This window comes from Papilio polytes, unplaced genomic scaffold (assembly GCF_000836215.1).
Source record: "Papilio polytes unplaced genomic scaffold, Ppol_1.0 DF824180.1, whole genome shotgun sequence".
Classification (NCBI taxonomy): domain Eukaryota; kingdom Metazoa; phylum Arthropoda; class Insecta; order Lepidoptera; family Papilionidae; genus Papilio; species Papilio polytes.
The window spans coordinates 1,575,220-1,595,012 of NW_013525024.1; the positions used below are offsets into that span (position 1 = coordinate 1,575,220).

The 19,793-nt window shown below is 38.5% G+C and overlaps 1 protein-coding gene across 1 annotated transcript in view; it reads left to right on the forward strand.

The window, feature by feature from the left end:
* LOC106111001 (pumilio homolog 2-like) overlaps positions 1 to 19,792 on the forward strand; it is a gene marked incomplete at its 3' end in the record, with an annotated part of 55,715 nt that extends 35,923 nt beyond the window's left edge. The window contains exons 10-16 of the mRNA XM_013292970.1: positions 14,211 to 14,742; positions 15,759 to 15,933; positions 16,545 to 16,642; positions 17,598 to 17,805; positions 18,557 to 18,725; positions 19,246 to 19,404; positions 19,700 to 19,792. Of these exons, the coding sequence (XP_013148424.1) occupies positions 14,211 to 14,742; positions 15,759 to 15,933; positions 16,545 to 16,642; positions 17,598 to 17,805; positions 18,557 to 18,725; positions 19,246 to 19,404; positions 19,700 to 19,792 (1,434 nt within the window). The remainder of the gene's footprint in view (positions 1 to 14,210; positions 14,743 to 15,758; positions 15,934 to 16,544; positions 16,643 to 17,597; positions 17,806 to 18,556; positions 18,726 to 19,245; positions 19,405 to 19,699) is intronic.
* Position 19,793: the final 1 nt, after the last annotated feature.

A 19,793-nucleotide genomic window follows, 5' to 3' on the forward strand; every position in this document is an offset into this window, starting at 1 on the left:
TTTATTTCAAATAAAACGACAGTTTCGTATCAACTTTCTCGGGAATTTATTTGTAACTGTTAATTTAAAAAGATAACTGTATTAAAAATAGACAGTAAAGAATTTTTTTTTTATATTCATCAAGGAGCTGTCGCCCTCAAACTTGGTTAGCGCAGAACATTCCCGAGTGCATCTACCTTTTAACAGCTACCTTCCAGTCGAAGTCTCGTCCCAATCGGTCCACCCGTTCTAGAGATAGCGATCCGGTCGCCATTTTGACTGCGCGGAATTAATAATACATCCTACAATATCCCCACCTATGTCAGCTACCCTTCAGTGGAAGTCCGATTGAAATCGGCCCAGCCGTTTCCGAGATTGCCCGGAACAAACGCGGCTTGCGGACAGACAGACAAACGGACTGACAACATTTTTTTAAACGCCATTTTCGTTATCAGCTACGGCATTTGCGTTCATCATCTTCATCTTCCCTAAACCTGGAATTTTTCTTTTGTTATTACAAACAGACACTCCAATTTTATTATATGTTTAGACGTGAGATGTGCGCTCATTCGTATTCGGCATCACCTTGAGGTGTGCGTGATTCAGCAGACGCTCACCGGTGTGACGGCGGCAGTTCAAGAATAGCGTTTGGTCTATTTACAAGTCCTCTGCGTTTGTTTGCCAGCAAAATGTGTCATTGTTAACTAATTTAAGTAACGGCTCTGCCAGCTGTTACGACACATACAAGTATCCAAATTATATGCAAGAGGATCCCCGATACGAGCATCAATAATAGCGTCGTAGTAATATTTTACACGAAAACAATCATTTGGTCTTTTAGCAGATTTAAAACAATGATAAGAGAGTTCAAGCCTAGTTAGATAACGAGCGAATTGATTCACGAGCTCTAGAAACAGTAAATTTCCTTTTTCTTTTTATTGCTTACCCACACCTCTAACGTAGTTACTTAACATTTGTGAGTTTTGCTCATTTTACGCAAACTCTAGTCTTTTAAAATGAAATAGACGAAACTATGCTATATGTTTACTTTTTTTTTATATAATATAAGGTGGCAAACGAGCAAGTGGCCACCTGAATCCATCGAAATGGAAAGCGACCGCTGCCCATAAACATCCGCAATTGCAGATGCGTTGCCTACTACTTCATTGACGGAGGAGGAGACGCACATAAAGAGGATATTTCCCCTTTCTATGCGTCTCCTCCACCGTCAAATCCAATTTTTCTTCCCATCCTTTCCTCTTAAGAAAAGGGTGGAAAGGGAAAGGGACTAAAATTAGGCCTCCGGCACCACACTCATCAGACAAAACGCGGAATTGCACTTACGCCTGTTTTCTGTGTGGTCGTGGTATTTCACCGGGCGAGCCGGCCCATTCGTGCGAAGATGTTAAAGCGGGCTCTACCACTGTTAATACCATGATAATGAGGCTAACATGGATTATTTAACTGACTATAAAACAAAATCTAAAAAAAAAATGTTATACCGTTTTTTTATCAAATTCATCTTGACAACTAAACTTGACTTCTGTTATCACTTATTGTATTCTGTCAAAAATTTATGATTCTATAAGCAAAAATCACGTATTGTTTGTGACTTGTCGCTGTTAATCCATATTTGATTTACTCTGTGTTAATTTAACTCTCACTTTTTCTTATGTAAATGAGCAATTTATATGCAGTGGTTGTATGAAGCATAGTGGAACTCAATAATGACTGTTTAAATTTTTTAGTGTGGTGGGTCGTGTTAATATTTTATTAATTAATTGGGAGCGCGAGCGGGTTGGCGGGGCGTGTGTCCGATGGGCTGCTGCGACATTATGGCTAGAGAGTTGCGTAAACATCAGAATGTAAAACACGATATCGTTTAGCCGGTTAATTAATTGCTGTGACCGGGAGTCGGGGGCGGTCGGGAGCAGCCGGGAGGCGCCGCTTGTCGCGAGCTCGTTATGGAAATAATGAGTACGATCGCAAACCACTGCATAAGTTGCGCCCGGTCAGGACCGCAGCGCCTACTTCGATTTTTATTGTTGCTTCCCTCGGGCTCGACAGTTTTAATTCACCCCGCATAACATTGCTGTACAATTTGTGAGTCTCGTCGTCAATCGCTGCCAACATTTCATTTTCAGCCGCAGTATAGAGTAAGTATTATGTTTAGTGTAAAATCGAATGGGGCTCCTTTTAAAAAAGTGACTTTTTAGAGTGACTGGTTGAACACGTCGAAAGTTTCTCAACTTAATTTAAATACACAACAATAAACGTATATGAACTAGTAGGGTAAAATACGAATAGATAAATCTAGATATTATTGAGAAAGAATACATGTTTGTTAGGATTTAGCGTAAAAATCTGTCTCGTCACCTTTTTTAAACTTTAAAAAATCTTTACATAGAAATTAATAACCATCAAAAAGCGCAAATAGCATCGTCCTGTTTAATTGATATGTCAATGTTTTTTTTTTAAACCTAAAATATTTTCACAATAAATTTATTAATAAAAATCCGTTTGTGCCATCGCTACTCGGAGGAAGTGAAAATTTGTCGTGAAATGTGACTGCTTCGCTCGGCGGGACGTGTGCCCGCATGGGCGAAGGCTTATTAAGGCGAACTTCACGAGGTCTTTGTGCGACTATAGCTAGGTGCTTATGCATTTCGTCTCTGTGCTTTTATAAAGCGACGCCTTGCATCATATATATTTAAACTTTAAATTAATCGGTGGAAAAAAAATTTTAAGTGATATAAACAAAATTCTATACAATTTTGATTATGGCATTATGACTTTATGTATTCGTAAATCCAAAAGAAAGCTTTATTATAGTAAACCCATTTTAATACCTCTATTTCACACTCGGGAAGTTGATGCGGAGAGGTGGAGCACTGCATACTGTGGAGACCTTGTGGAAGGCTTAGGTCCCACCAATGAGCAGACATAGCCTGATGTCGATGACATTTGACACTATCAAAATACAACAATGTGCCATTGTAACGGGGGCAAAAATGTTATTTATTTCTTTGAAGTTAGAATTACCTAATTACTTAATTTTTTTTGTTTCAATTACATAGTTATCGTAATATTAGTTGCCCTTATTGTTCTTCAATCCTAAGAATACTACGAAAATGATCGAACTAAAACATCGATATTTTATCCCAAATAACCTGTCATTCGCAAAATTAGTTATAAAATAAAGAGAAAATATTTGCATTTTGTACATAACAGATAAACTGAAAAACTACTAGATTAGACAAAAATTGTTTCGCATTTATTAGACACAGCTTTTTAATTCCGCACGGAAGTCGCAGGTAACCGCTGATATTTAAATAAAATGCTAAAATAGAATTAGCTAATATGCTGACATGCTGCCAATCTTACTTTCTATAGATTTTAGTGAGGTAGCAAAGACCAGGTTGTCTTGATACACGACTATATTGAGGTCGTGAGATTTAAGTTACCTACGAGACGTGTCACTTGATTTAATTAAGAGCCGTTTTACCACCCGTTCCGTCGTCCTAACGCCACGTACGGCACCTCGGTTAATTTCGAACTGAGCCATTCCACGGGGGATTTATTTCAATATGGGTCCTATCCCACCCGCCTTACTACGCGTTTACTCAACCTCCAGTCTTATATTTTACAAATAACCTGGTCGTATACGTATGATAACCGGAGCAGTTAATAACAAAACATTTACGTTGTTTTTTTTATGCACATTGAACGTTTTGTTATCACTAACAAAGGGGTCAGCGCAAACAGGTGCGGGTCAACCTAAAACCTCTAAATCCGTCTGTGATTGCATCATTTAGACGAAATAGTCGTCATATTTCAACGTGTAGCATCCTCACTTGGATTTTACAAATTGTGCCTCATTTGTTACAAGCGTGATTGACTCTTATTTTGTATGATGTTGTCCAAACACATGTACAGTATAGTATAGTACATTTTATTGATTTTATTAGGAAAAAGAGAGGAATTCAATTATGTCTCTACATCACGTGTTTCACCTTTAATATATTATAATGTTAACCCACCCTAGGAACAGTTTAACTGTATCAAATAAATTGAATCCACATTCATTTGACTACAGTATTTGTTTTTTATTTATACCTGTGTATTCCGGTTGATAATTACATATTCTTTGTTTTGTGTTTGTATGAAAATTAAAAGAAAATTAACGGTAAGCAACCAACCGCCTTCTTTAAGTGTAAAGTTATTAATTTTTCCGAGTTGAAAAAGGAAGCAGACGATAATTAGCTCGTGATTTTCTTTTTTTTTTTGCCGCTCGCATCTAATGCGCTATTCTTGTTGGCCGTCATCACGCGTCGCGGGAGAAGTTCGTTATTAATTCATCGCTTCTTAACTTGGCCGCTTTTACTCGCATTGCCTTTGCCATTCGAGAACGAACCTACCGTTTTAGACGATATGATTATGCAATAAATTGTCCCTGGAACGGACTATAACATACGATACGTCGCACATAAACCATTTATTATTATGGTCCCCTCGACTGCCAAATGTAGACGCAATTCCATTTCTTTTATCTTGCCGTCTTCGTAAATTTTAGATTAACGATTCTACAATTACAAAAAGTGTGCGACAGGAAAATCTTACAGATATTATGGTCAACCACAATCGGCAATCACATGATAACCAAAAAGCGTCCACGCGAAGTTGATTGTGATATTGTCTGATACGGGGCCAGAGCAGCGCAGCGTAGGGCGCGCGGGGCAGCCGCATTTGTGATGCAAATGTGTAGCGCCCGCCGTGCCGCGGCCTCTCACGCCTTACCTGCTGCATCAGACATAATTATTGTGAAAAATATTCATTTGTTCCCCTTTAACACTTCCCTGAACACTACTCTGCTCCACGTAAACAGTTTTCGTCTTTCTTTTTCCTCGTAAACTGATATTGTTTAGTCTTATCGACAGTTATCGGTGGAATTCAATAACCGACCGACTAGGATGCAAGAAGTCCGTGTGAAGTTCTGTGAGAACCTATAGTCTCGAAGTACTCTACTCCGGAACGATATCATGTTTCAAACGATTTCGCAAAACGAATAAATAAATAAGAACGCGGGAGGCAAGAAGCGTGCGGTGAAACCGAGTCAAAGCGTGGGTATTAGAAACGCTCCGATTACCACGCTCGGAAGAGCTGCATTCAGGGGGAATTTTCTCAAGCCATCGCTTTGTTTGAAACACTAATAAGCTTTTTTCTATATTTCCATGTTTGTATCTGATGCTATGAACTAACTTGTAACTATGAATGTATGAAAATATGGTGAAATTAAGTAGTCTTCAAATGCAGCCTATAATCCCTTCAATTCGCTGGATAGGTTTCGAAGCTGTAGTGGTATTGTGGACAAGAACACCGGCAACACCGCGCCGGGCGGCCTGACCGCGTTCCACTAACGGTATCCACTCCGAAGTGTTTCTCCGGCGCGTGGCACACTTCGTGCGTACATTCACCTCACCCATCTCACTGTCCCCGCATTAAATCGATTCTCATGTCCTTCTTTGGTATCTATATCTTTAGTTGTTTTTATTTCCATAATAAAATCCATATATCTAATCCTAACGTACAATAGTTGTGACATTCTTACAACAAATGTCTCTTCCGTTAAAACAACGTTGTGTTTGAAAACACGATGAAATGAGATCACCGTACCGTTAGAGGTCGTCAGACCTTCTCACGACATTGAAAGAAAAAGCTAGCAGTTTTATTAATTTGTACAGTTAGGATTGCGGAGGTTTCACCGTTCACCAGATTGTTGTTGCCTAAAATAGGATATTATTTAACGAGATTTGTTGCGTATGATTAAACACAAAACATTTCCGATTCGTGGCCTCGTTTTACAAACATTTACGTCATTAAACATATTTACACGGAGTACATTAATACGAATTTATACCTTTTTTAATTTATAGATTGATACTTCAAATAGGATCTATCTACTTTAAATTGATTAAAACTGTGATACTTGATTTTTATCTTCGTTTAAAATTCTAAATTCAAAATTAATTCGTTTAAAACACACCCAATCTTAAAACTAACACCAATTTAGATAAATAGTAAAATAGTTATAGCAAGTATCCGATACAGATTGTTACCCTGTCACCTCTTGGCGTGATTTCTCTTAATTCATCTTACCATGTCATCATTTTCCAAGGTTGATGCCGGTTTTAGCCGATTTTGTTATAGAGTCGACTTTTCTGGTAAATGCGGCCACACTGATTTCAACACTTGCGGAAAACTTAACGGTGAATTCCGTTACGTTTCTACCGGCTCCGTAGATGGAACGGGGTTTTTTTATTTAGTTTTGGTTATTTTTTTAATCTTATTCAACTTTAATGGTTTTCTTGGTGTCTCAAATGTGTGTTGGTTTTCAAAACAAAAAATGCGTTAGTTGCAAATAATGGTAAGAAGACGAGGTAGGTAAGTTGTGCAACACGTCCAGTTAGTGAGAAATTGAAGCGGCGGTCCTAATGCGGTCCTTCATTACGCACCCTTGTTATCGGCGGCGCGTTCCGACGCTTGCACTTTCACGGTTATATTAACTAAATGCCCGTGTCCGCCGCAACCGAAACCCGTCTAAGTTTTTTTTTTACGTCAATGTACGTTTCCACTCCATGTCTCGTAAATTATAATTTTTTTAGTAACATGACATTTTCATTTAAAATAAAAATCGCAAAATGAAGTGAACGGTGGGTGAATTATTGGTTTTACAAATAATATTGCAGTGTATTAAGGCGCGCGAGCCTCCGTTGACTCGCGTGCGTGCGATTACATCGCTCGTATTGCTGTGTAATATATTCATATTTTCACCACCTTCGCATCTTTAATGTTTCATTTCCGACTTTGTTTTCAATGTGGCACCGCACATGAGGCCATTTTAATATACCTTAGAAAAGAGAACATGCGAATGTACCTAATCATTTTAGAAAGTGTAGGGTGCATATTTAAAAAATAGGTTTTGTATATTTTACAAGTTAATGCTAACAAATAATACCTGGTATGTTTTGCTCAGCTTACTTATTTTACCAAATTGATTTCTTCCGTGATATTGTTTCATTCACTGGCATGTAGTCTTTGGATGGCTGCCATAAAATTACACTTATAACGAAGATGTGGGAAACTGATAGCAGACGTGGTATCTACTGTGAAATGAAATGTTTCGAATATTTTAAGTTTGTACTATATAATTTATATTATCAATTGCAATTAATACATATTTAAATATATCTCTTCTTGCTCTGGTTAAAAATAAAGGCGTAGTTTGTTTTGTTTTAAGAAATACTCCTAGTTGCGTGATAGTCACATCAGATTTCTGTTTAAAAATGTCGATTGAGTCAATGGTTAGTAGTACGAGAGGCAAGTCCGCATACAGATGATAATGTAGTCATCTACATGTGCGTTCGGCGTCCTCTAGTCTTGCATCGTCCACCTGACCGACAAATTGTGTCACACGTTGAGTGCGAACGACCATTTAATACCATTACTATTCTATTCATCAGTCCATAGTATGGTTTGGCAGAGTGGCCCTGTTACGAAATAAAATATTTGTCTCTTCTATGCTTGTAACTAATTTGTTATAATTACAACAGACTCAGCTTGCTACGCGCCCCTAAATACCTAAGTTTGAAATTATATTTATAATCTGACTTATGCGTGTGATTTTATTGATGTCATAATAAAATATAATGTATTTTATTGATGTTTAATTGATTCTTGACGTGCCTGTTTTCTAAATAATTTGAATTGAAAATGAATTTTCGTTTCTGTGTGGCCTTGGTTGGCGTCTATTCCTTAGTGTTTTATCCTTGAACTAAACTGAAGCTGGCTATTAAAAAGTGCTTTTAAGAACTACATTGAGAAAATCCTATTTCTTACTATGATTAGCGGATTATGTTATATTGTGTACAATTGTGTATAACAATACATATTATTATTCATCTTAATTTACGTAAACTATTGTTTGCAACTTTTTAATAGTTATAATAGATTATAAAATAATATACATTTCGTTTTATTTAGATATTGAAACATATGTATAAGTTGTGAATATAAAAAGATCCATAAAAATCCTTACACTGCTTTTCAGCTTTCGAATGTTACTTATTTGCTATTCAAGCAGGCATTAGAGGATGCTCTGTCCTAAGCGCTTGTGTGACTTCGTGGCTATTTTTATTTTCGCTCAACGCTGTTTTTAATATATGTATTTTGTTTTTATGTGGGCCAGCTAGATCATTGTTGTACCGACCGGTTTTTTTTTAGCAGTAGTAAGACAAAAAGGAAAATCAAAATGTTTTTCTATTTGGCGATAAATAATAACATCTCACTCATAAAAACCAATCAGGTCAAATGTTAAGGCTACAGTGGTTATTATATATTGTTAGTTTTAGAACTGTTTCCTTGTAAAACATGTTCAATTAAAACTTATTACTCTATCAAAGAAACACTAATCCAATTCGTTGCGTCAAGACATAAATCAATTGATAGATATGAATAATGTTCTGGTATCGATGAAGCTATAAAACGCGAGTGGCATAAACATATTTGTAAGTGGACAGGGAGCGACAGAAGGCGCGACTCCCAGGTCGCCGCGGCGGTGATGACGGTGGTGTTTTACGAGAGGGGTGCGCCGAACGACGCGGCGCGGGCGCGCCTGCTAATTTCGATAAAAGCATCGTCCGGCCACGCCCGCGCCGCAACCATCCACCCCGCACCCAGCACCCAGTACGCCGCTCGAACACCACTTTACATCGATAAATACCAACTCTACCCACATACACTTTTTTTTTTACTTGTTGTATGTCGTATTTACTCAGTTTTTTCTACTGAAAAACATGGATCGGATTGTGCGTTTGCCGAATCGCATGAATTTCCGCCGAAAGATGTACAGTATGTGTACATATCGCTCTTTTTCTATCAATCTATTCGTTTCTTTTCGTATTGAATAGCTCTTTTTTTATTCCATTATTCGAAAAAAATACATATTTTTGATAGGTTTTTAGGTAAAAGAAGCAGTACGAATTTTTTACGTTACATGTATTTTACTAATTATGATGTTAATGCCAATAAATGTTTTATTTAATGGAACCGGTTTCACGAGTCCTGTACTTGATTTAAACGCTACAAATATCATCTCTGTGGAGAGTTGCTGGTGTAAATCTTATGGTGTTATGTTGCGTAATTGTTTCTTATTAATCTGTATTAAGTATAAAGCGGCAGTGTTTGCTCTACTCGGCGAGTAACTACCGGCTACTATGCAATCGTCACAAGTGATGTAGACATGATCATTTTGATTCTACTCCGCAGCTTGTAGCCAATATTTTATTAAGAAAAGAAAAATATATACCACAAAATTACGTTATATAATTTATTTTATTCGTGTCGTTTCGATCATTTTAAAAGATAAAAACTGACCTATGATTAAATCATTTTCAGTAAACTAGATATTAAAGCAATTTGAATAACAAATTTACAACACAATCAAGGTGAAGTTTAGGTCAAGTATAAATATGTAATTTGCTCGTATAAGTTTGACGATTAGATCAAAAGTGGACAACACCCAAAAGATAGTTAAGGTCATTATTAATTTGAGAAAACAGTGTTTTTTTTAATTCATAAGTTATAACTATAAATCTATCGATTCCAACTTCTATAAAAATAAAAATCGTAAATCGATAAGGTTCATGACTGATTTTACACAACCCATCCCTACTAAATTTGAAATGAATTGTCAAACTAATCTAAATTATTTAGACACACTACAATGAAGACGTCTTCAGCTATTTGTTAATTAGTAAAGAAATTTGTATACAATAAACTGCAGTTATTGTAATGATTCGGCAGATTTGGTAAACGTTACGTGGGCTGTATCATATTTTCGTGTATTTAATTTTTCATTTCTTAATTTATATGTAGTTTTCGCGATAACAATTTTAAGTTGTATTGAGTGACAGGGCGTGGGCGAGGAAGGCGTGGCCACAGCTCCGCCCAACTGGGTCCCGCCCTCGCCCTTTACCACGTTTTCATGAAAATCTTGTAACCGTTCTCGAGCTTTGTAGGTATCCAATCAAAAACGTTACATAAAACTAACATTTGTACAGACACGAAACTTGTAATTTTTGGTAACTACGTAGAGGGCAACTTGTTGCTATTTGTTATGTCTTAGATAAATTCGTCGCTTTTTTAAAACGCAGGTCAGGAGGACCGTTGTTTATTTCCGCAGGAGTGATGCGCGAACGTCAGTAGACCTGTGGGCCAAACTTCGTTCACGTAAACCCGTGTGAATCCGTAACAGTTTTCGACATTTAAACACTACTAATCTTGAGCATAATGAACATAAAAAATATTGTTTCTTTTTATCTCAAAAATTAGATGTACGACCTAATAAAATGGATGAATTTATTGTGCGTTTCTAGATGCGCCTGAAATAATATTTTGTTAACGTTTTTGTCATAAAAACAATGCTTCTAAAACAAGGGAATAGGTATGTTTCCCACTATTTCTGTGCCCATTACATTCTCTTTAAAAAAAGTTATTAAGTCGAAATTGATTACATTTAGCGTCTGATGGCAAAGGAGATGAGCATCGTCGGTGTGGCAGCCCGCGGGGCAGATAAACTCGTTAGCTCAAGATACGTCAACGACGGCAGCGGCGACGCGGCAGCGCTGCGGCGCGGGGTATCCCTGTAATCTCGTTGCGACTCCCGACCCGTCGACTCGGATTCACCCCAAATTAGCTTTTGTTCTCGATCGACAATCTAATTCGCTGCCGTCTAAAATGTTTTTCTCTCAATTTACAACGTTCAATTCTGTCGGGCAAACAATTTCACTGGAAAAGGTGGTAAATGCACGAGTGTCGAGATCGTCTGTGCGCACCTAGATACTTCTCCTCGACGCCGTTAAAAGCTTGTTGTTGACGTAGCGTTCGATTCGAGAGGCGCAGCTCCGTTCTTGTCCTTATAATTGATTGCTTTGTCGCGTAATTTGTTTGTCGACGCCTCGGGCGTGCGATTCTCGCGGGACTGTCGCGGTGCTCGCTCTTTCCTCAGTGTCCGCATAAATAATAAATAGCGTCCTCTGTTACCGTTACCTACGATCTCACGGAAACATATCTCACACCGAGTGACTCAGCATGACTCGCAATCTAGAAATACAGCTAATAGTGATATAGAACATATCAACAACCTGTACAATGTGGACCGTATTTAATTGCTATAGGTAAAGGATAACGTTAGAATTATAGCAAAGATATTTCAAGACAGATGTAACAGCACGGATGAGCGGGCGGAGCTGGCACGAGCGCGCCACCGTCACTAATAACCCCGTAATTGGTATCGGAGCTCGCCGCAGCCGGATTACTGAACATCTAATTGAATGCGAGACACTGCCCCGCCGCCGCCGCGCCGCAGCGACACGAGCGATTTAATTTTGTTGCGGTCAAGTTGCTCTGTGTCCGTGGCACGTGCGCACAGCTCACGACGCTCAATTACAACACCATCTTGATGAATTAAATCTTCGTAGCAGCAGAAGCCGCCGGGCGCCATCAAATATAGCTTTACGTGCCGCGCTCTCGCATTTTGGATTAGCCCACGACGCAAAGTTACAAAGTCAGATAATAATCATTTCGTGTCAATTAGCTAATGAAAAATTGAATAGCTCCCCGGTATATAGAAACATCATAATTAAAATTACGATCGCGATTGCCTGCCATCTGTTTTCGGTCCCTTTACTACTGTTCTCTGTGGAATTAATTCGTACTTCGGACTCTTAGCCTTTTCCCATTTTCATTGAATCGTCTCTCCTAATCTCTTCATGATAACCAATAAAGACACTGATGTATTTTATAACTTCCTTCAATCCGTTAGATTATAAAATGGTTAGAAAATCAAATGTTCTTCCAGGTTTTTTTACCAACACTGTTTTTGTATGGTTATTCCAATAATCATACTTCATACTTAATATTATAAATGCGAAAGTTCAGATGGATGGATGGATGTTTGTTAGAGATTATAGCCTAAACAACTGAACTGATTTCGATGAAATTTGGTACGGATGTAGAGGATGTTCTGGAAAAACACATAGGAGCACACACTTAGTTTTGTTTTTTTTTTTTAATTTCACGCGGACAGAGTCGCGGGAGAAAGCTAGTTAGACTTAATAGAAATTTATTTCTCAAACGGTAATGCATAATCTTATTAGAAATCGTTATTACTATTGACTTCTATTATTCGATACATAATATGCGAGATTTTTCAAACTAAAGAACCTTAAATTTTGAGTGTACAACTTTAAGTTATAGGTTTTTAATATTAAATAGCTTGGCTTCTGCTTTCAAACATTTCCGTCTATAAGATAGATTAGCAAAGTGTGCTGAACGTAAATGTCAAATATTAACCAAGAGGTGAACAGGTTGTTTAAACGTTGACTTTTTTCGCAAGTAAAACACTGCTATATCACAACATTATTCATTTAAAACAGATTTGACTTCTTGGTTTTTAATATTTGGAGTATTGAATACTAGAAATAATTAATTCTTTCTAGTTCTAGTTTTTATTTTATATGGTAAATTTACGGGTATTAATAACAACGGTTGACGGATTTTAAATTGGCTACAGGTCACTTGTGTTTACCGCGGTTTTTTATGTAGACTCATCTCTACTTAGTATCTACAGTTAAATCATATACAAATATTTTTATAAACAGACTACATGAAGCCCTTTCAAACGAATTAATGTGATTACGTATTCAACGTCTCTCTATGTTTTTTTTTATGGAAGCCCCTAATGTTAACAGGAGGTTACTGGTCTGTTGGTCATTTACCACGGAAAAAACATGGAAAGAAATTATGTATCTAAGTATTATTATTGTACTTATTATTTTCGTTGCTTATTTGCATGTGAAAATATGATAACTGTTTGTTAGTTCTCTTTCTGAATTATGTTGAGATTATATAAGCTTTCGCTCGCGACTCGGTCCGCGTAGCTTTATAAAAACTAAATTTCATGTAGTTTAGGCTACAAACTTTAACAAACAAACATCCATCCATCCACAGTAGTAAACTTTCGCATTTGTAATATTAGTAAGATATGCACATAATGTGTAATATCCGTATGTAATTTCAGTTTTTTTGTTACCTGTTTCTGTTCTCATAGCAAGTTGAAATGATATTCCGATGCGCAATTTTAAAGTTTATTTATTTCTCTTAGAATTAATGTTAAATCTCCCGTTCTCAAAGTTTATTTAATTATTTTTTACCCAACACTTAACTCTTGAAACTTTGCAGAGAAACGTTATCTATGTACGTAATAAACAAAATTATAGGTAAAAATGATTCCAAGGTCTCCTTGCAAAGTCCGAATTAAATCTATGTGATTCGTGAATAGTAGTAACGAGTAGCGATAGAAGCGGTTCTCGTATGCAGTGTGCCCGTTGCTCGTAGTTCGCAGTGTTTACAGCACGACGGCACCGTGCTCGCTCGCTGGAGCCGCGCCAACTAATCTCCTCTCAACAGGTAAATGGAGCCCGGCCGCTCGCGATGACATCACACACATATAACGTGCTCTCATATTGTGATTCACCTCATTCAAAATACCGACGCCCAAAATATCAATCAAATACCATTGTTCATATTTTTACACCGAAACATTTTTATATTTTTAACCTAAACATTCTTGTTGAAGATTGCAATACGTAAACTCTACATAGAACAAGGTAAAGTTAAATTATAGAAAGTTATACGGCTCGAATCGGAAAACCACTGACAGTAACAGGACCATTGAGACCACGATGGTCTTTACACATTGAGCTGCAGCTGCCATCTATGTCTTGTCATGAACTATTTAACTTATAATAGGAAATACGAAAAAGAGAATATTCAAGTTCTTAATGTTGGCAAAGGAAAATCTTGTTGATTTAAAAAAGAATACTTTTTGCGGAATAGCAAAGAAGGCTTACGGTATGAATGCCGGCAGCGGCACATGCGTAGGACAGCGGCGCGGCCTGTTATTAACTTTTTTAACGATTGTGTTAATTAGCGCGCTTTACCCGAAGCAGCCCCGAGGCCGCAGCCCTGGATAAAAAATACTAAACGATATGTTCTGCTATTAATTAAACCTAAAGTATTCTTATGCGCTCATGGAACTCTACTTTTATGTTTTAATTTTTGGATTTCTTAATTAAAAGGTCGGCTAATAATGTAAATTCTCGTTGTTACAGCAACTATTCCGGTCGCAGCAGGCAGCGGCGGCCGGCGGGCAAGCGGCGGCGGCGCAGTTGCAGCTATTGCAGCAGCAGCAGCAGCAACAGCAGTTCCAGCTACAGCAGCAGTTGGCTGCGCAGCAAGCCTTCACACAAGCGCCTTACGTAATAAACACTGGGCAAGAAGGTACACCATATGTGAGCGCCGTGATCGCCGGTGTCCCGCCTTACTATGGCATGGCGGCGCCTTGGGGCATGTACCCTGGCCTGGTGGCCCCGCCGGCGCAGCAGCAAGCCCAACAGCCGCGCCGGCCCCTCACGCCGCAGCAGGGCGAGCAGCAGGTGAACGGGCAGGGCCAGTACGTGATCCCGTACTACGACCCTGCCTCCATCGTATTGGGCGGCCGCAATGGCACGCCGCTGCGCCTGGTTTCCCCGGGCGGCGTGCTGGCGCCGCGCCAGTACCCCGCAGCGCACGCCGCCGCCACGCCCGCGCCGCCCGCGCCGCCCGCCGCGCACCAGCCGCAGCAGCCGCAGCCCCAGCAGACCGGTGAGTCACCACGCGACACGCAACAAAACAAACCATATTACTTTAACATCTATTTGAGTCAACGACAAATGATGAAAACAAACCGCGCATATCACAACAATGTTTACTGATGTACATTACTTTTGTTTTGTTTTTACCTGTAACAAAAGTTTCTTGTCTTTCTTGTTATCAATCTAATTGAGCAGTAACGATTACTTCTTAAACCTTAAATTTGATATCCTCGCGCCCATCGTTTCTCAAATATTATTTGATTATTAATTTAAATACGGGAGAATATTTAGTAAGATTTTTTACAGCATGTCAGAATTAGACTGATTTTGGGATTGTTTTATGTGCCATACTAAAATTCAAATTAAATCTACAATTAAATGTCTTAAACCATATTTCATAGTGGTGAGTGGTTTTTGTGTACTAAATGTGTAAATATTTTAAGTAAATGTAGTTATTTTATTAAAGTTTAATAACTTAATAATTTTTGACGCATGTCCACTTTTACTTTTTTTCTTATTTATTGTTATGTGTAACAAATAAGTTTCATATTTCAAAATTGCTTTTTCGGTATTTTTTTCGTATATCAGGTAATCACAATGTCCTCTTTTCCCGTGTCTCCTAATCAGAAGATCATTTGAACTTACTTTGTTGGCGTATACAAAGTTCAATATGGAGATCTAAAATTGATTCCCTAAATTCCAAGCTTGCTTCTGTCGTTAATATTGCATAGTGTACAAAATACTTAATTTTTACTATGTTATATTTTATACGTGTTAGGTTTTGAACTTAGAATATATCACCACACCAGTTTTTGTGGGAGTTTACACTTTTTATTATTTAAACAATAATGTATATAATGTAAAGTGTAGCTATACATACAATAGTCATGAGAAGAGTGCGAAGTGTTTAAGAAGGGCGATAGAGTTATTGTAAATAGCGTGTGCGTAGAGATGTACTGGTGTGTATCTCGGCGTGTGCGTGCTGCGAGCACGTGGCAGGTGTGGGTAGCGTGTGGGCAGTTGCAGGCGGCGCGGGGACGCGGCGCGACTCGCTGGAGTTCGGAGGTGGCGGGCCGGCGGCCGCGCTGCAGGAATACGCGCGCAAGTGGGGGCCCTCGCCCCTGTCGCCGCCGCTCGCGCTCGGCCCCGTCGGCCTGCGCCCCGTGTCGGCGGCGCCCGGCGCTGAGACTGCCAAGTACAGGTACACACGACACACCACACTGCACATTCCTCTATAGGCTACAATTATACTTATAGCACCGTTGTCACCATGTTTTGTTTCTCTTTCTTTTTTCAAATTATCACAAATTTCAACGGCGAGGACATTGCCCAGGGTCGTTATGTTGATTCCAAGGATTTCAAAAATCGAATGCATTCTCAAATTGTTTTTGTAAGATTTCGTTACTAACACACAATACTTTGGAAATATTATTGGCCTTGACCTTTGGCATATCATAACCTACGTCATATTTATCCGCGTTCTCCTCATATACATATGTTATTTAAAGGTTTTACCATAATACCTTGTCTGTTAACAATATTGGTCAAAATACGTTTTTATAAATATCGGAATGAGAAGCCGATCGTGTGGCAGATTCTGCGTGTATAAGGTGTGTAACATTGTAAATAAGCTTTGTAAATCGTGTTTTTAGGCTTTGAAATAAAATACATGTACAGTTACATAATTAGAATTAGTTTGACGCATGATCAAATAATAAAAAATAATGCAAAATATTTTCAGGCAGCACTTGAGGTGTGAGCGGTTGCGGTGCGCATGTTATAGATATAAGCGTTGGTTTGTTTATATTGCAGATCCGTCAGCAACTTGGCGCAGGGGCTGACGTCCAACGGAATGTTCGGCTCCTCCTCCTCGCTACTGAGCAAGCTCAGTGGGGTCGGCACCATCTCAGGTTGGTACGCCGCGCCACAGACAGATGCAACCACATGATGCTGTCGTGTGTTTCCCGTTGGGCCGATCGAATCTATACAATCAGTCAGTTGATCGGGAGGCCCAACGGGAAACACTAGCACAGTCGATGGTTTCGACCTCACATTGTCGACTGATGTAAATACCTGTCCCAACGCTCCCTGTATACATAAATCACGAATATAAATATCGGCTGTACATATACACGAATAACCTAAGTAAACTGTCAGTGTTACGATGAAAATTTGCATCAACATTTTGCCTTAATTTACTGTAAATAATTTTCTTGAGTGTAGTAGTATTACTATTGCGGTTTGTGTAAAAACAATAATTCATATACATATTGTATAGAACTAAGTTGTGTCTTATCAGCTGCGACTAAATTGTAACTTAAATCTCTACGAAAAATGTCACATGGAAAAATAAATTATTTACAGAAGTTTGTGCTCAATGATGTCGACAAATAGCGAAAAATATAAATTAAAGTTGGTAATTTATCGCGATTATTATCTTTTGTCGTCTTGCGAGGGCGCTCGTGAGAGTTGTATATATGTAAATGTCACATGAGTTGAATCGTTTTATCGTCTTTTACGTGACGTGTTAATTACTACTGGAAACTGGACGTATATTTTTTATTCAAATATCACCATCATATTTGAGAAATGAATAACCTTTGGCAGAGAAATTACCTGGATCTCTCAGGTACATCTTATTTAAAAATCGACACTACAAAGTCCTTGATAAGGTCACATATTATTGACATCAATTTAGTCCGATGTTATTTTCCTTACATGTTTTTTTTTTATTTCTTATTATATTAAAAGGTATGTTTTAAATCTGCACCGTTTTCTTTTTCTATTGGTCTCTATGTCACTAGAAATTATGCAATAAATAAACTTCGTTAGCCAAGTTAATTAATAAAGTAGTTTTATCCGCAGAACTTGTAGGCGGTGGTGTGGGGGGCGTGGGCAGCGTGGGCGTGGGCGCGGTGGGCGGCGTGGGCGTGGGCGCGCTGGTGGGCGAGAAGCCGCCCGCCGGCCGCTCGCGCCTGCTGGAGGACTTCCGCAACAACCGCTTCCCCAACCTGCAGCTGCGCGACCTCGCCAACCACATCGTGGAGTTCTCGCAGGACCAGCACGGCTCCAGGTTTGTTCTATACAATAAATACATGCAACACAAGACACGTCCCTCATACTAGCTTGTTTATTGTATACTTTAGCTTTATTGATCGACTTCCCGAAAGACGGAGATACACAATACGTCTGTTTTTTTATCAGTGTTATATGGATAGATGTTTGTTAGAGGGTATCTCCAAAATGGCTCGACGGATCTCGATGATATTTCGAATAGATATATAATAGAACATAATCTCGTCTAACACAGGTTGCTTAGTAAGATCTTTTATTTATTTTGCGCGGTTGTTGTTGCAAAAGTTAATACATGATAGGTATTCGTCAGTTGATTAACATTTTTTTTTGTCATATGAAAAGTGCAATATGTAGTGGAACCATAACAAAAACATTTTAACAATGAGTCTATTGTCAACTTTCAGTAAAAGCGCACTCTACATAATATTTTAGCTTTGTGTACCGCTTATTAGAGATATGGAACTATGGAAAAAAATAAAGTTGTTGATGGAAAACAGTCTATATAAAGTCGCCATATTCTGACTTCGAGATGTTTCTCAATTGCAGAATATTAAAATCTGTTCTTGATTCTGCAAATATATTTTGTTCTCATGACTTTTGGTAGATGGTATTATTCGTAAGTTTTATTTTAAGAAAAGAGTTGAATTTTGTGTGTTATCGCGTTAAACTATATCGGAATAGCATTTTTAATAATCCTTTGATCAATATCACCTAGAGATCGCGATAAATGTTTACGTGGTTTGTTCCAGGTTTATTCAACAGAAGTTGGAGAGGGCCACAGTCCCGGAGAAGCAAATGGTGTTTAATGAAATTATTGGCGCTGCGTACAGCCTCATGACTGATGTCTTTGGAAATTATGTCATACAGAAGTTCTTTGAGTTTGGGACAACCGAACAGAAAACTACATTAGCGCAAAAGGTAATAATTATGTTAATAAAAAAAATTATTAAAATATTTGGATTTGGCTCACGAGATTACCGCCATGTGGCGTATGAAATCGACTACCATTATTCCGATAGTCGTTTCGGTACACGGACTAATAGCGAAGAGCTTCGACCAATACCTCAAGAAGCTCTCGCTAGACAGTTGGATTAAGGGTCCGATTCAAAAGGCGGTTGTTTTAGAAACCGCACGCATAGTGAGGAGGTTCCTGTCTCTACAGCCCTGACCACTGGTTGCTTGAGGCATCAGATTCCGCAGCCGGTGGTGCTCTATTTTTTATATAACATATTTTATTTTATTTTTATATCAAATTTTTATATTGTAAAATGTATTATATTGAAATAAGAAATAAAGATATATGAAATAATAATAAAATAATTAAACGAAATAATTATTAACTTAGCTGTCTTTTCCACCATAATTCTTCTATATACTGAAGTTGGGGAGTGGGGGCGTAGTGTTAGGTGATATAAATGTAAGCACGGTGTAACTGCAGGTGCGAGGGCACGTGCTGGCGCTGGCGCTGCAGATGTACGGCTGCCGCGTCATCCAGAAGGCGTTGGAGTCCATCCCCGCGGAGCAGCAGCAGGAGGTGGTGCGCGAGCTGGACGGACACGTGCTCAAATGCGTTAAGGATCAAAACGGAAATCACGTCGTGAGTACATTGCTTTTTATATGAACAAAATTATTTTTGTGCATATAACACACATCTAATTAATTTTTAACTGGTACTAAAACAAGTTACAAATAATTAATACAGCTGACCGTCAAATTTAAAAAATATAAGTATACTCAAATATTGATATTAGTATTTTATGTTGAATAATTTTTTATAATATTTGCACACAAATATACCCAACGATGTATTTGTTTATAAATAAAATGGTCTCATTTAGCAAAATATTGTTGCAGCGTATTGATGCGGGCGTGTGCTTGTGCTTGTGTTGCAGGTGCAGAAGTGCATCGAGTGCGTGGAGCCGGCGGCGCTGCAGTTCATCATCAACGCGTTCTCGGGGCAGGTGTACGCGCTCTCGACGCACCCCT